General features: G+C 52.3%; 1 protein-coding gene across 1 annotated transcript in view; it reads right to left on the bottom strand.

Moving 5' to 3' along the window:
• Positions 1 to 15,377, bottom strand: part of CDK18 (cyclin dependent kinase 18) — a 36,075-nt gene that overhangs the window by 9,098 nt on the left and 11,600 nt on the right. Inside the window, exons 2-4 of the mRNA XM_066565442.1 lie at positions 9,751 to 9,905; positions 2,390 to 2,538; positions 1,201 to 1,326 (exon numbers count right to left, since the gene is read on the bottom strand). Of these exons, the coding sequence (XP_066421539.1) occupies positions 1,201 to 1,326; positions 2,390 to 2,538; positions 9,751 to 9,874 (399 nt within the window). The 5' untranslated portion in view covers positions 9,875 to 9,905. The remainder of the gene's footprint in view (positions 1 to 1,200; positions 1,327 to 2,389; positions 2,539 to 9,750; positions 9,906 to 15,377) is intronic.

Genomic DNA, 15,377 nt, shown 5'->3' with positions numbered 1-15,377 from the left:
TCCTGAGCAGGGGAGTGAAGGTGCTGGAACAACCCCCAGAGCCACATTCCTTATTCATGAGGGGCTCATGAATATTAATGACACATTGCCCAGGCTTTGTTTTATTGATCAGACAGCACAGGCAGGTAAATTCCAGCTCTCCTTCCCTCCTCCTCCTCCTCCTGAACGGGCACCTTGGGTCCCAAAATGCCTCCTGAGGCCTGGCTGTGGTACCTGGGCACCTCTGGGCACACCTGATGTCTGCACAGGGAGATTTTGCTCCTGTTTTGTTGTGCACAGAGTTTTTGTTCCTATTTCTGCTGCTGCAGCAAAGGAACAGAAATGCCAGCACTGGAGCCAAGGCTGATTCATTATTTATCCACATTTGCATTTGGGCTGAGCTGCAGGAGGGTTTCCCTCTCTCCTGCTTTGGGAAGGAGCCAGGCTGAGAGGGCAGCCAGGTGTGCACAGGGGAGGGAGGAAGGTGGGAACGGTCCAGCAGGTGCAGGTGGGGAAGGGAGAATCATGGAATTATTGAGGCTGGAAAATCCCTGTGGGATCATCGAGTCCAGGCTGTGCCCGATCCCCACCCTGAGCACTCAGTGCCACCTCCAGGTGACACCTCCAGGGATGGGCGCTCCAAACCCCCCTGGGCAGCCCCTTCCAGCCCTTCCCATGAGGAAATTCCTGCTGGTGTCCAACCTGAGCCTCCCCAGCCCAGCCTGAGGCCGTTCCCTCTCCTCCTGTCCCTGTTCCCTGGGACAAGATCCCAAATCCCCCCGGCTGTCCCCTCCTGGCAGGGAGTTGTGCAGAGCCAGAAATTCCCCCTGAGCCTCCTTTGCTCCAGGCTGAGCCCCTGCCCAGCTCCCTCAGGACTCTCCAAACCCTTCCCAGCTCCCTCAGGACTCTCCAAACCCTTCCCCAGCTCCCTCAGGACTCTCCAAACCCTTCCCCAGCTCCCTCAGGACTCTCCAAACCCTTCCAAGCTCCCTCAGGACTCTCCAAACCCTTCCCAGCTCCTTCAGGACTCTCCATTCCCTTCCCAGATTTCTCCAAACCCCTCCCAGCTCCCTCAGCTCCTCCCAGTGCTGCAGGAAGGGCTGGGACTGGGCAGGAACATGAGGGGACCTCGGTGACAGCCAGGGGAGCTGGCACAGCAGGACAGGGGACACTCGGGGGTGCCGTGCCTGGCACTGTCCCCCCCTGCTCGGTGCCACTTACGAGGGAGGCCCGGCGGGACATCCTGCTCAGGGGCTTGGGCAGCTCCAGGCTCTCCATCTGCAGCTTCTGCAGGAACTCCGGGGGCAGCCGGATGTCCATGGGCAGCGAGAGGCGCCTGCTGACGTCCTGCAGGAGGGGACAGAGAGGGGACAGGGAGGTGACACGAGGAATTCCAAGGGGAAGAGCTCTGCCATTGACGTGGCAGCGTCACCGTCGTATTTTCTGGAAAATCCTCTTTGCTCAGGATTCTTCTCCTGGGAAGCTGAGAAGCCTCAGAGAAAAAGGAAAGCAATAATTACCTGATTTGCTTCTCCTGTGTTTTGCTGCTTTGGAATGTGGCAGGTGTCACATCATTGAAATAGAATTAATATGATTTAACATAATATAACATAATATAACATCATAATATAACATAACATAATATTCAGCCTTCTAAGAGTATGGAGTCAGATTCATCTCTTCCCTCGTCCTGGAACCCTCAACCTGGAACCTCCTCAAGGGGACAGAGGACAGGGAGGTGACACGAGGAATTCCAAAGGGAAGAGCTCTGCCATTGATGTGGCAGTGTCACCATCATATTTTCTGGAAAATCCTCTTTGCTCAGGATTCTTCTCCTAGGAAGCTGAGAAGCCTCAGAGAAAAAGGAAAACAATAATTATCTGATTTGCTTCTCCTGTGTTTTGCTGCTCTGGCATGTGGTTGGAGATTGTTTATCCAACAGGTGAGTGTTTGATTGGTTTCATGTGAATTGTTTTAACTTAATGACCAATCACAGTCCAGCTGTGTTGGGACTCTGGAAGGAGTGATTTGTTTTCATTATCAATCTTTGTAGCCTTCTGTCGGTATCCTAGAATAGAATAGAATAGAATAGAATAGAATAGAATAGAATAGAATAGAATAGAATAGAATAGAATAGAATAGAATAGAATAGAATAGAATAATCAGCCTTCTAAGAATATGGAGTGATTTTCATCTCTTCCCTTGTCCTGAAATCCTCTCAACCACCACAGTGCCACTCAAGGGAAGGGTGTGGTGGCACACGGTGGCAGTCACAGCAGAGGATGCCAGGGCTCGTGTGTGACACTGCCACGTCCCAGCCAGCGGGGAGGTGACACCCAGCTGTGCCCACGTCCCCCTGTCCCCAGCACTTACCCAGCTGTGCCCACGTCCCCCTGTCCCCAGCACTTGCCTCCATGGAGCAGCGGCGCTGGCCGTGGTTGCGGTAGCGCACGGCGGCCACTGGGGACCGGCCCTGTCCCTCCGGCGGGGACACGGGGCTGCCGTCAGCTGCCACCTCCCTGCCCAGCTGTGCCAGCTGCAGGTGCCCCTGAGCCAGGTCTGGGGATGAAAAGAAAGCAGAGTGTGAAAAATGCATGTATTTTATGATTGGCTTTTCGCAAATATTCAAATGAATATTATATGTGTTGTGTTAGAAAGTGATGCTGTATTGATTCTCTTAAGCAGTGTGTTAAATATAGTTTTAGGTTATAACAAAATGTTAAAATAGAAACTGTGCTGTGTAAGATATTTTTTTTAAAGAAAGGACTCGCAGTGAGACAGCAGCCACGGGACACCTGAATCTTTCAGAGAAAAAGAATTTATTGCTCCATTATCAGGAGAAATGAACTTCTTCCTGCCTCAAAGGCGCTGTCAGGATTCAGAGGAAGAAGCTGACCCTGCCCAGACAGAATCCTGTGTTTGACTGGAATTTATGCATCATGGATGAGGTGTATGAATATGCAACAGGCTGTTGTTTTTAAGGGTTAATCCTCTGTTAATGTGGGGCCTTTTTCAGGCTCATGCTGCCCAGAAAAGGTACCCAGACATCCATAACCCTTTGTCTCTATTGTCTCATATTGTCCTAATTCAAATTGTCCAAATTGTTATTACTCTAATTGTATTACTATTTTTTATAACCATTTTATTACTATTAAACTTTTAAACTTTTACAAACAAGCGATTGGCGTTTTTCACAAGAGTGAGCTGCTGGAGGGGTGGCAGGAGCACCAAGGAGCCAGAGCGGGGCAGGGATGCTTTGGGGAATCTCTTCTTCCTTCTCTATATCCAGAAGGAATTCTGAGTTTTGCTCCGGATTCCTGGGGCTCTGCCACCCTCAGCATTGCCAAAGCACAGCCTGCTGCCACAGGGCTGTGACAGAAATCCCAAATGTAAATCACTAAAAAGTGCTCTGCCACTTTTAGTATCCCTTGCTTTGAGCCTTTCTTTTTATTAGAATAAATGCTGAAATCACTTTTAATAAATAAATAAATAACTGCTGAAATCACTTTTAGTACCCCTTACTTTGGGCCTTTCCTTTAGTATAATAAATGCTGAAATCACTTTTAGAACCCCTTGCTTTGGGCCTTTCTTTTTATTGTAATAAATGTTGAAATCACTTTTAGTAAATAAATTAATTAAATAAATGCTGAAATCACTTTAGTACAGGGAGTGTGGTCCTGTTTTTACCAGGATGATTCCAGGGGCTGCTCCTGAGGAGGCAGCACCAAACTGGGTGTGCTGGGAGCCAGGATGATGCACTGGATGTGCTGGGGTGGAGAAAAGGTCAAGCAGCATGGAGCAGCAAATCCCTCCCTCCTCCCAGCTTTGCAGCCATGCTCCAAAAAACCCCCAAAATCCCCCAAAATCCCTGCAGAAAAGGGGATCTGTCTCCATGATATTCCCTTTGCCAGTATTTTCTCCTGAGAGGCTGAGAAGCCTCAGAGTAAAAGAAAAACAAGAATTATCTGCTGCTGTGGAATGCAACAAGTGCATCTTTGATTGGTCTCACGTGGTTGTTTTTAATTAATGACCAATCCTAGTCCAGCTGGATCAGGACTCTGATCAGTCACAAGATTTTCTTATCATTCCATTCCTTTCCTTTCGAGCCTTCTGATGAAATCCTTTCTTCTATTCTTTTAGTATAGTTTTAATATATCATTTTCTTATAATGATATGTATGTTGTTATGATAAAATGATAAAGTGTTGTTGGTAGAATTGCATTTGATTCCCAAGAAATTGCGCTGTCCTTTCCTTGTCACGGTCCAGCCCACGATAGTTCAGACAACATCTTTGCTGACTTCATGCTTTGCTATGACAGCTTGTTTGTCCCTCTCAGAGACAAACATCGACCTTTTCCTCATCCCTGGTTGTTCCATGGCATTTTCGAATTCAGATGGCAGCTGTGTTAAAATACACACAGAAGCTTTTTGTGCCATTATCAGAGAGACCTCTGCCTCTCTGTGATCATACTTGTTAAATCGGGGTAATAATTAATGTAATGTAATGTAATGTAATGTAATGTAATATAATGTAATATAATATATAGAATGTAATGTAATAAAATGTAATATATAATATAATATAATATAATATAATGCAATGTAATGTCATGTAATATATAATGTCATGTAATATATAATGTAATGTAATGTAATATAATGTAATATAATATATAGAATGTAATGTAATAAAATGTAATGTCATGTAATATATAATGTCATGTAATATAATATAATATAATGCAATGTAATGTCATGTAATATATAATGTCATGTAATATAATATAATGTAATGTAATATAATATAATGTAATATGATGTAATGTAATGTAATATATCATATAACTTAATGTAATATAATATAATATAATATAATATAATATAATATAATATAATATAATATAATATAATATAATATAATATAATATAATATAATATAATATAATATAATATAATATAATATAATATAATATCTATCATAAAATAATAAATCAGCCTTCTGAAGCCTGGAGTCAAGATTCTCATCCCTTCCCTGTCCCTATGAACACCCCCAGAGGGATTTTTCCTCCCCAGAGCAGTGAAAGTCCCCGGGGAGTGCCCCAGGCTGAGCCCTGCCCTGTCCCTGCCCTGTCCCTGGGGACAATCCCGGCTGCAGGGATGATCTCATGGCTGTGGAGGCAGGGCTGGATTTTCAGGGCTGCTGAGCAGGGCTGGGCCCTGGCTGCAGTTTGCTGGGCTGATGGATGAGAGCTGGCAGGCCAGTGACCTGGCAAGGGCCGTGGGTTTGTGCCACGGGCACAGGGAGGGCAGAGCTGGGGGATCCTGGGTGCCCAGCCCTCAGTGCCAGCGGGCTTCAGAGGGGCTGAAACGGTGCCAGGGCTTTGGTAAAACCCCTCCTCTGCTCCCTGTCCATTCCCCTCCATCTGTTTTTACAGCAACAATCAGGAAACGTCCCCTGAGTTAACCACAGGTATGAAAATAATGTGGATTAATTCAACTGAACCGAATCTTTTTGAACTTCCTCGTTTGCCAAGTAAATTTTAATCAAGGAAAGCAAAGGACATTTGAGGTCTGGCTGAATGGAGGCTGACCAACCTGCTGAAAATGATATTTTGGGTGAATTTGTGCTGGTTCCCAGAGGTGAAACAAAAACAAAGCTGGGTAAAAGGTGCAGCCTGCAAACCAGCAGCTCTGGGAGCAGTGGATCAAACTTTTGTCATATTTGATGTAAAATCAGAGGTAAATCTGCAAACTGGATACTCCAGTGTGAGAGGAATGGAGGATTTGTCTTTCTAAACAAGCTGTGGGGCTGCTGGTAGATAAAACCAGGAGATAAACAGATGAGTGTTAAAAAAAATGAGAGATAAACAATGGGAAGGATTCCACTGATTGGTGAATGGGAAAAGATCTTTTGCTTTTACAAATAAACTTTAGGTTTGCTGATCAATGAAATTGGATATTGAAAAGTGAAAGAAACTGTGGTGGAAACCCCTAAATTCTGTAACAATTAAAAATGAAAAGGGAGGGTTGTACATTAGAAGGGAATCTTTGGTATCAGATGTTTTGGGGACTGTGAACCTCTCAGGTACCTCAGAAATGGGGAAAGAGAGAGGGAAATTGGGATAAAAAGGAGTCTGCGTCCTCCAAAAATGGGAGAGATCCCAGGGGAATGCCCCATGGCCTCTGCCTTTATTGGAATAAAGTCAAAGGACTCCTCTGTCTCCTTTTTGGGCACAAACCTCTGGTGTTTGTGGAGTGATTTTCCTGACAAGTGGATCCTAAAGGATGGGGAAATGAGGCAAAAACTCACAGAAGGCTGGTGGAGGTGAGGGGAGAGGTGTCTGGGCTGCCCTGGGGTGGGGATGGGCCAGCCCAGCCCTCCCTGCCCTGCTCTGCCACCGGGAAATTCCCAATCCCCCAGGGCTGGAGCTGCCCCTGGCGCTTGCAGGACCTTGCAGAGTGAAGCTGTGGGCTTGCAGGACCTTAGTGTGAGGCTGTGGGCTTGCAGGACCTTGCAGGACCCTGCAGGGAGCTGAGTGTGAATCTGTGAGCTTGCAGGACCTTGCAGGGAGCTGAATGTGAATCTGTGGCTTGCAGGACCTTGCAGGACCTGAGTGTGAATCTGTGGGCTTGCAGGACCTTGCAGAGTGAATCTGTGAGCTTGCAGGACCTTGCAGGGAGCTCAGGGTGAAGCTGTGAGCTTGCAGGACCCTGTAGGGAGCTCAGTGTGAATCTGTGAGCTTGCAGGACCTTGCAGGGAGCTCAGGGTGAATCTGTGGGCTCGCAGGACCTTGCAGGACCTTTGCAGGGAGCTCAGGGTGAAGCTGTGGGCTTGCAGGACCTTGCAGAGTGAATCTGTGGGCTTGCAGGACCTTGCAGGACCCTGCAGGGAGCTGAGTGTGAATCTGTGGGCTTGCAGGACCTTGGTGTGAAGCTGTGAGCTTGCAGGACCCTGCAGGGAGCTCAGGTGAATCTGTGGGCTTGCAGGACCTTGCAGGACCTTGCAGGGTGAAGCTGTGGGCGGGCAGAATTCCCTGGCAGGGAAAGAAGGAGGCTGCTGCCATATCAAAGGAAGGGAAGCAGACACAGGCAGCCCTTTTTATAAATATATTTATATATTTCAACTCCTCCTCTGCCCAAACAAGCTTTGATCTCCCAAGGAAAGGGGCCAGGACCCTCCTCTGCCTGCCTGCCTTAGAACTTTGAATTCCTTTGCTGAGTGTGAATTAGAACTTGGAATTTCTTTGCCTCCTCTCCAGGCTCTGAGCTTGGGTTCTTCACCCTCCTTCCTCCCCCTCATCATCATTTCTTCAGGGCCTGGTGTTCCCCTGGTGGCTCTGGTTTGTCCTTTCCAGCCCAAACACTGAATTTTGGGAGGGCAGAGCAGGCTGTGGGTGTTTGGGAGCTGCTTCTGGATGCCCCCAGCTCTTATCAAAGCCACCAAGCCCTGATCCCTCTGTGACAAACAGCCTCAGGTTCCTCCAAGGTGACATTGCTGGTGACAGCATGTGTCCAGGCTGGAAAGCTATTTGATTTTCCAGCCTGGAAAACAAACAAACAAACAAACAAACAAACCTGTTTTCCTTCTTTTATCAGCATCTGTGGGGGTGAGGTGGTGAGAATGAGGGGATGGGGAGGACAGGGCTGGGGATTTCTCACCAGATGGGGCAGCTTTGTCCCCTGCCTGTCCCCTCACAGGAGCCAGAGCAGTTCTGGAGCAGCCTGGGATGCTGGAAGTGGAATGGGAGGAGCTTTGGGGTCCCTTCCAACCCAAATCTTCCCTGACTTTGTGATTCTGGCACTCAGAGCCACCAGAGTTTGGGATTTTCAGAGCCTGGGATTTCTGAGGCTGGAGGGAAACAAACTCCAGGCAATTCCCTGAGGAAAGGAGAGCGCAGGTGTTGATCCCTGCTGGGATCTGCCCCTGTCCCTGGAGCCAGGACCACCTGAGCTGGCCCTGGCTGTCAGCAGGGTGGGCTCTGGATCATGGGGACACAGAGAGCCCAAGACAGCCCCAGGAAAAGCTGCAGCCCTGAACGAGCTTCCAGCACCCTGGGCAGCCTGGCTGGCACAGCCGGGCCCTCCCTGCTGGGCAGTGCCAGTGCCAGGCACTGACATCAGGGCTCAGCCCCTTCAGAGAGGGCAAACAGAGCCTGGAAGGGAGCTGGGGGCACGGGAAGGGCCAGGCTGTGGCACAGCTGGCAGGAGGCAGCGCGTGTGCCTGGCATTTACCCCAGGAGGGAACCCAGCCTGGCTCTGCCCGGCTCCCTGAGTCCAGCCTGGCTCTGCCCGGCTCCCTGAGCCCAGCCTGGCTCTGCCCGGCTCCCTGAGCCCAGCCCGGCTCTGCCTGGCTCCCTGAGCCCAGCCTGGCTCTGCCCGGCTCCCTGAGCCCAGCCCGGCTCTGCCCGGCTCCCTGAGCCCAGCCCGGCTCTGCCCGGCTCCCTGAGCCCAGCCCGGCTCTGCCCGGCTCCCTGAGCCCAGCCTGGCTCCCCAGGCCCTGCCCAAGCCCAGCCTGGCTCCCCAAGCTCTGCCTGACTCTGCCCAGGCTCTGCCTGGCTCCCTGAGCCCAGCCCGGCTCTGCCCGGCTCCCCAAGCTCTGCCCAAGCTCTGCCCAAGCTCTGCCCAAGCTCTGCCCAAGCTCCCCAAGCCCAGCCTGGCTCCGCAAGCTCTGCCCAGCTCTGCCTGGTTCCCCAGGCTCTCCCCAGGCTCTGCCTGGCTCCCCAAGCCCTGCCCAGCTCTGCCTGGCTCTGCTCAAGCTCTGCCCAGCTCCCTGAGCCCAGCCTGGCTCTGCCTGGCTCTGCCCAAGCTCTGCCCAGCTCTGCCCAGCTCCCCAAGCTCTGCCCGGCTCCCCAAGAGCTCTGCCCAGTTCCTCAGGCTCTGCCCAACCCTGCCAGGCTCTGTCTGGTTTCCCAGATTCTGCCCAAGCTCTCCCCAGGCTCTGCCCAGCTCCCCAAGAGCTCTGCCCAGCTCTGCCAGGCTCTGCCCAGCTCTCTGAGCCCTGCCCAGCTCTCCGAGCTCTGCCCAGCTCTGCCAGGCTCTGCCCAGCTCCCTGAGCCCAGCCCAACTCTGCCTGGCTCCCCAAGCTCTGTCTGGCTCTGCCAGGCTCTGCCCAAGCCCAGCCCAGCTCTGCCCAAGCTCTGCCCGAGCACGGCTGCCCAGGCTGGGCTGCTCCCAGTGCCTGCAGCATCCCCAGCCTGCCCTGAGCCTGCCCCAGCCTGCATCTGTGCCCAGCTTTGGGTTTAAGCCCTGGCTCTGCCCTTGCCTGCTCCAGGGGCTGTGTTTGCTCAGGGGATGTGCCCTGCTTTGGATTTAACCCCTCATCTCCCTGAGATGTGCCCCGGCCTGCCCTGGGGGTTGTGTTTGTTCAGGGGATGAGCCAGGTTTGGATTTAACCCTTCATCTCCCTGCCTGCTAAAAACCAACGCGCAAGGAGGGGCAAAGGCTGCTCCAGCGAGCCCCGGGTGCTGCCCAGGACAGAACAGCCCCTTTGGCTTTGGGAACAGCAGCTGAAGCCCCCAAAGGGGTCACCCCCCTCTTTTGGGGAGGCAGGAGGAGATCCCACACGTTCCCACTCTCCACCTTAACCACAGCTCCCCATTTTGTGCAAATTCCTTTCCCTCCCATCCTCCGGCTTTCCTGGTGAAGGATAAATCTCTCTGCAGCTTTAACCGAGGTGTTACTCACACGGAACGAGGGGCAGATGCTTCCACAGCCCCCGAGGGTGCCTGGGGAGGGCTGGAGAGGCTCTCACCCAGCCCAGGGGCTCCTCACCTTCGTTCCTCTGGTTGTTGAGCTGGTTGAACTGCTCCGTGAACTCCGTCAGGGACTCCTCGATGGTCTCCGTGCGCGGCACCGAGAGCGAAAATCTCCTCTTGAAGTTTTTCATCTTGTTCATCTTCCCTCGAGCTGCCAGGGACGGCAGAGCCCTGCAGGGAAAGGGGACAGCAGGCTCAGAGGGATGGACAACACCAGGATGGGCCCCCAGCCCCAAGGCTGCTGCTTTTTGGGGTTGGCAGCATCCCCACCCCAATTCCCACACCACAACTGCTGCTCTTTGGGGATGGCAATGTCTGGACATGAATTTTCTCCCCTCCCCCCCACCAGGGGTCCCTGGGACATCCTTTCTCTGGGTCAGAGCAGAAGAGGAGCCACAGAAATTGGGTTCTTTGTGTTTTTAAGGCTCTGATCAGCAGGGGCAGGGAGGATGATTTTTTGTGATTTTTTTTTTTGAGCCCAGGGCAGGGCTGTGCACACTCAGTCACTCACAGGCTGTGCCTTGGAAACTCCAGGAATGCCTGGGCAGGGGGGAATGCAGGGTGAAAACAGAAGGAAAACAAGAAAAAGACAAAACAATGATGGAAAAGACTCAATCCCACGTTTCTCCCAGGAAAATGAGATTCCTCTCCCCTGACAGTGTGGCCTCGGCTTTGCCCTTGCAACAAAGAGCCAGCAGCGAAATGCTGAGAGGGGCAGCATGGGCAGGGGGGATGCCCCAAATCCCAGCCTGGGAGATGCTCTGAGCTCCATCCCAGCTCCATCCCAGCTCCATCCCAGCTCCATCCCAGCTCCCGGGGCCTCCTCCCGCTGGGCGTCAGAATCGCCTTAACCGCAGATCAGATTAAGGCAATAAAACCCTTAAAGGAAGAAAACCCTCGGGGCACGGAGCCGGCCCCGGGCACGGCTTTGCCTTTCCTGCTTTGGTTCTTGCCAGGATCAGGCTGGAAGTGCTGCCTGTGTAGGGTTTGGGCTCCAGCCCTGCTGCAATTCCTCCTGCCCAGCACGGATCCAGCAGGGATCCAGCACTCCTTGGATTTACAGACACGAAATCCCAGAATCCCAGACCGGTTTGGTTGGAGGGACCTTGGGATTCATCTCACGCCATGCCCTATCCCAGGTTGCTCCAGACCCTGTCCAACCCGGCCTTGGGCACTGCCAGGGATGGGACATCAGTGTCCCACCCCCAACCAGCCACAGCTTTGCCCCTTCCAGCCTCAGGCCTGAGCAGGTTTGGGTCTGTTCCTCTCCTCTTCCCAAGCCCAGAAGTGTGGGGATGCTCCTCCTGCATCCTTCATCCTATGGACATCCCCACCAGGGGATTTTCCATCAACAGCCCTGGACTCTAACACTGCTCTCAGCCCCCAGCCCAATCTGAAGAGCTCAATCATCCTGGCAGCATCCTGGCAGCACTATCCCTTGGTACCAGACCCCAAAACCTCTCAGGGATGTTTGTTCTCCCCACAGGGAGCGGCTCTTTCCCGCACATCCCAGATCACCGGAGCAGCTTCCTCCCTTCCTCCTGGGTGTCCCCATTCCTGCCCTCCCCTGGCTGTCCCCAGAGCCCCCCAGGTTTATCAGCACCACCCTGGACTTTAACACTGCTCTCACCCCCCAACCCAATCTGAAGAGCTCAATCACCTCTTGGTACCAGACCCCAAAACCTCTCAGGGAGGATTTTTCCCCCACAAGGAGCGGCTCTTTCCTGCACATCCCGTGTCTGGAGCAGCTCAGCCTCTTCCTCCTGAGTGTCCCTGCTCCTGCTCTCCCCTGGCTGTCCCCAGAGCCCCCCAGGTTTATCAGCACCACCCTGGACTCTAACACTGCTCTCACCCCCCAACCCAATCTGAAGAGCTCAATCACCCCTTGGTACCAGACCCCAAAACTTCTCAGGGATGATTTTCCCAACAAGGAGTGGCTCTTTCTGGAACATCCCGTGTCTGGAGCAGCTCAGCCTCTTCCCCCTGGGTGCCCCCACTCCTGCTCTCCCCTGGCTGTCCCCAGAGCCCCTCCAGCCCCCTCCCGGGTTTATCAGCACCACTGTTGACTGTAACACTGCTCTCAGCCCCCAGCCCAATCTGAAGAGCTCAATCATCCCAAAACTTCTCGGGAGCCCCCCCAGCCCCCTCCCAGCCTCATCAGCACGGCCCAAGGGCGGTCGCAGCGCTCCAGACTGATCTCACACCGCATCCCCGTCGCCAGGACAACGGCACCGCCCTGCCCGGCGTGCCTGCCTGTGAAAGCTTTAAAAGATGATCCTTCAGCAATATAAACACTCAGCTGGGCGCCTGCCAGGCTCTGCGGTGAGGCACGGCACCCTGCAGTGGGTGAATCCCCTGAAAATCCCGGGAATTCACCTGAATCCCGGTGATTCCCTGCCCCCACTCAGCTCCCACCTTCCTGAGGCTGAAGGCTCGGCCGTGCCGTGCCTGGGGTCGGGGCTGGGGGGGTTTGCCGGGGGTGGGAAGGGAGGTCGGAGGGTTTGAGACACCTCCACTCCCGGTTTCAGACATTGGAATGTTTTCCCAGCACTGCAGAAACGTGCTCAGGCACAGTGAGGATGCTCTGGGCTCCAAAGAAGATTCAGGAGATCCAGAAGTGAATCCAGCTCCTGGTCCTGCGCTGGGGACAAAATCCCAGCCTGGCAGGGGCTGGAATGGGATAAGCAGGACATCAAGCAGGATTTTGGAATCTAGGGAAGGTGCTTGGCTGAGCAATTCCTGCCTTGATCATCCCCCACTGAGCCGATCCATAACCTCCTTTGATCCTTTGGTCAGGATCAAATCTGGGCCAGGAAAGATGCAGGGAACAGGAAAAACACTCGGGTGAATGAGGAGGATGAGGAGAAGTGGTGTCTCCATCTTCTTTCCCCTCCCTAAAAAGCTGTGGATGGTTTACAGGGAATCAGCTCCTCACTGCCACAAAACTGCTCCACAAATCCAAACCCTTCCTGCAGGAATGCCAGCAGCTCCAGGCTGCTAAATATAAACCTGGGAGAGGAGAGGAGCTGAGAGAGGGGTAAAAATAGCCCCGGGCTCGCTGCAGCCTCTCCTGCCACACCCGAGCCTCTCCCTGCCCGTGGTCTCGCATCCCCGGGCTCATTTTTCCAGCTACACCTGGACCTGCTCGGAGTTCACATTAAAGCTGGGATTTATGGGATTGTGAGCTGGGATTGATGGGATTGTGGTTGTCCTCAGCCCTCAGCTCCTTTCCTGACAGGAATTCTCCTTCCCCAGCAGGAATTCACCCTGTCCCATGTGAATACAGGATCCCAAAGCAGGAATTTATGGGATTGTGAGCTGGGATTTATGGGATTTATGGTACTGTGCTTGTCCTCAGCCCTTGGCTCCTTCCCTGACAGGAATTTGCCCTGTCCCATATGGATACAGGATCCCAAAGCTGGGATTTACGGGATTTATGGGATTGTGGTTGTCCTCAGCCCTCAGCTCCTTCCCTGACAGGAATTTGCCCTGTCCCATATGGATACAGGATCCCAAAGCTGGGATTTATGGGATTGTGAGCTGGGATTTATGGGATTCTTTTATGGGATTGTGCTTGTCCCCAGCCCTAGGCTCCTCTCCGACAGGAACTCACCCTGTCCCATATGGGATCCATACAGGGTCCCAAAGCTGGGATTTGCTGCAAGCAAAGCACCCACAACCTTCGTACCAGACGGAATTTAGGGTCGGGCTGGGGCAGGAAATGTGGGATTCCAGGGGGAATTTAGGGTCGGGCTGGGCAATGTGGGGTGCCCCACAGCCCCCCGGGGTTCCAGCAGCTTCACCCACCCTCCAGCCGCATTCCTTGTGGGATAAAAACAAAATTCCTTTTCACAGCTGCTCTCCCCAGCACGGATTTCAAAGGAGGAACTCTTAGCGACCACCTCTTGTTTTGTTTGATTTTGTTTAATTTTGTTTAATTTTGTCGGGGTTTTTTCCCCCCCAGTGTGCTAAAGGAAGTGGTGGCATTTATTGACTTTCCGAGGGAAAGTGACACTTGTTAAGCAAAGCCATGACATCACTTTTGTCACTTTTGCTTTTACAGCCTGGCAGGAACGGCAGCAATCCCTGGATGCTGCCGGGGATGCAGAGCGAGAGCCGGATAATTAACAGCAGGCAGGAACATGACACGAGGGGAAGGAGCAGTTTCACACGGCAATGAGGAATTTAGGCATAAAAATGAAATCACCCTGCTTGGAACCCGGTCAAAAACCAGGATTAAAGCCAGCAGGGCGAGTGATCTGCATTTACTGGAACTGGGGTGGAGGGTAAATACCCGGCTGGAACACTTCAAAGAGCCCCAAAGGTGAATCCCAGCAGGAAAACTCCTCACGGGAGCCAGACAAGGAGTTAAGGATCCTTTAAATGTCGCCCTCAAGGCTGTGTCCGGAAATCACCTTTGCAGTTCCTCGGTGAATTGTTCCGCATGGGAATGGATTTGTCCTGAGTTTCTACAGCTTCCCTGCTCTGGAATTCCTGAGCCAGGTATTTTAGGCATCACCAGAGTATGGAGCTGCCCCCTCCCTCCTCCAGCAAAGCTTTCCAGCACTAACTATTGCCTCTCAAAAAATATCAATTCTCTGTTTTTCTTCCTTACCATTTTACCAGATTCCTGTCCCCATTTCCCAGCCGAAAGAGAGGAAGGCTTGGAGGGAAAAGTTTCCTTGTTTTAAACCGTTTTTTGTTTGTTTGTTTATTTATTTATTTATATTTTAATCCCCGGAGAGATTACCAGTGGTGTTTACAAGGCAAACTGAAAAGGCCTATTCAGCACTCTGTGCTCCTGGCTGTGAGGTGGCATCGATTCACTCCTGCAAGGCCCGGAGAAATGGGGAATTCTGCTCCTCCTCGTGGAGCTTTTATTTGCTCAGCAAACACGGCAATCCTGCAACGCTGTGTGTGGCTGCAGGGCCCAACCAACCCTGCTGGAATTCACGGATTTCACAGAATCACCAGGTTGGGAGAGACCTTAAAAATCATCGAGTCCATCCCAGCCACAACAGCTCAACTGAACCCTGGCACCCAGTGGCACATCCAGGCTTTGTTAAACACCCCCAGGGATGGGGTCTCCACCACCTCCCCAGGCAGAACATTCCAGAACTTTACCACTCTTTCTGTAAAAAAACCTTTTCCTAATATCCAACCTGTAGCACTCACATTCTCTGTTAAAATCCCTCTGCCCAGGATTTTTCCTCCTGGGAAGCTGAGAAGCCTCAGAGAAAAAAAAAACAATTCCTATCTCAAACCCTTGGAATGCCACAGGGATAAATCAGGAATCATGGCAAGGCATCCTCCCCCTGTCAGCTGGTTTGAATTCCCTTGGGAGGTGAGAGCCTGGGGAATGTGAGACCCCGGGCTCACAGCGTTCCCATCCCACCCTGCAGAATTCCAGCCAGGAATTCCTTGTTAAGAGACAAAGCCACATCCTGAGAGTCAGGAGAACAGGTTGGTAGCCTGGGAAAGGTGGATCCACGGAAAACTTCCTGCCAGGTCATTATAGACTCATGGAAGCACAGGATGGAGTGGGCTGGGAGGGATCTTGGAGCTCATCCCATCTCCATGAGCAGGGATCTTAGAGCTCATCCCATTCCCATGGGCTGGGATCTTGAGGCTCATCCCATTTCC

The sequence above is a fragment of the Molothrus aeneus genome, chromosome 24 (genome assembly GCF_037042795.1).
Source record: "Molothrus aeneus isolate 106 chromosome 24, BPBGC_Maene_1.0, whole genome shotgun sequence".
In the NCBI taxonomy this organism is placed as follows: Eukaryota; Metazoa; Chordata; class Aves; order Passeriformes; family Icteridae; genus Molothrus; species Molothrus aeneus.
The sequence above is the reverse complement of the archived record's forward strand: the minus strand, read 5'-3'. Positions and strand labels throughout refer to the sequence as shown.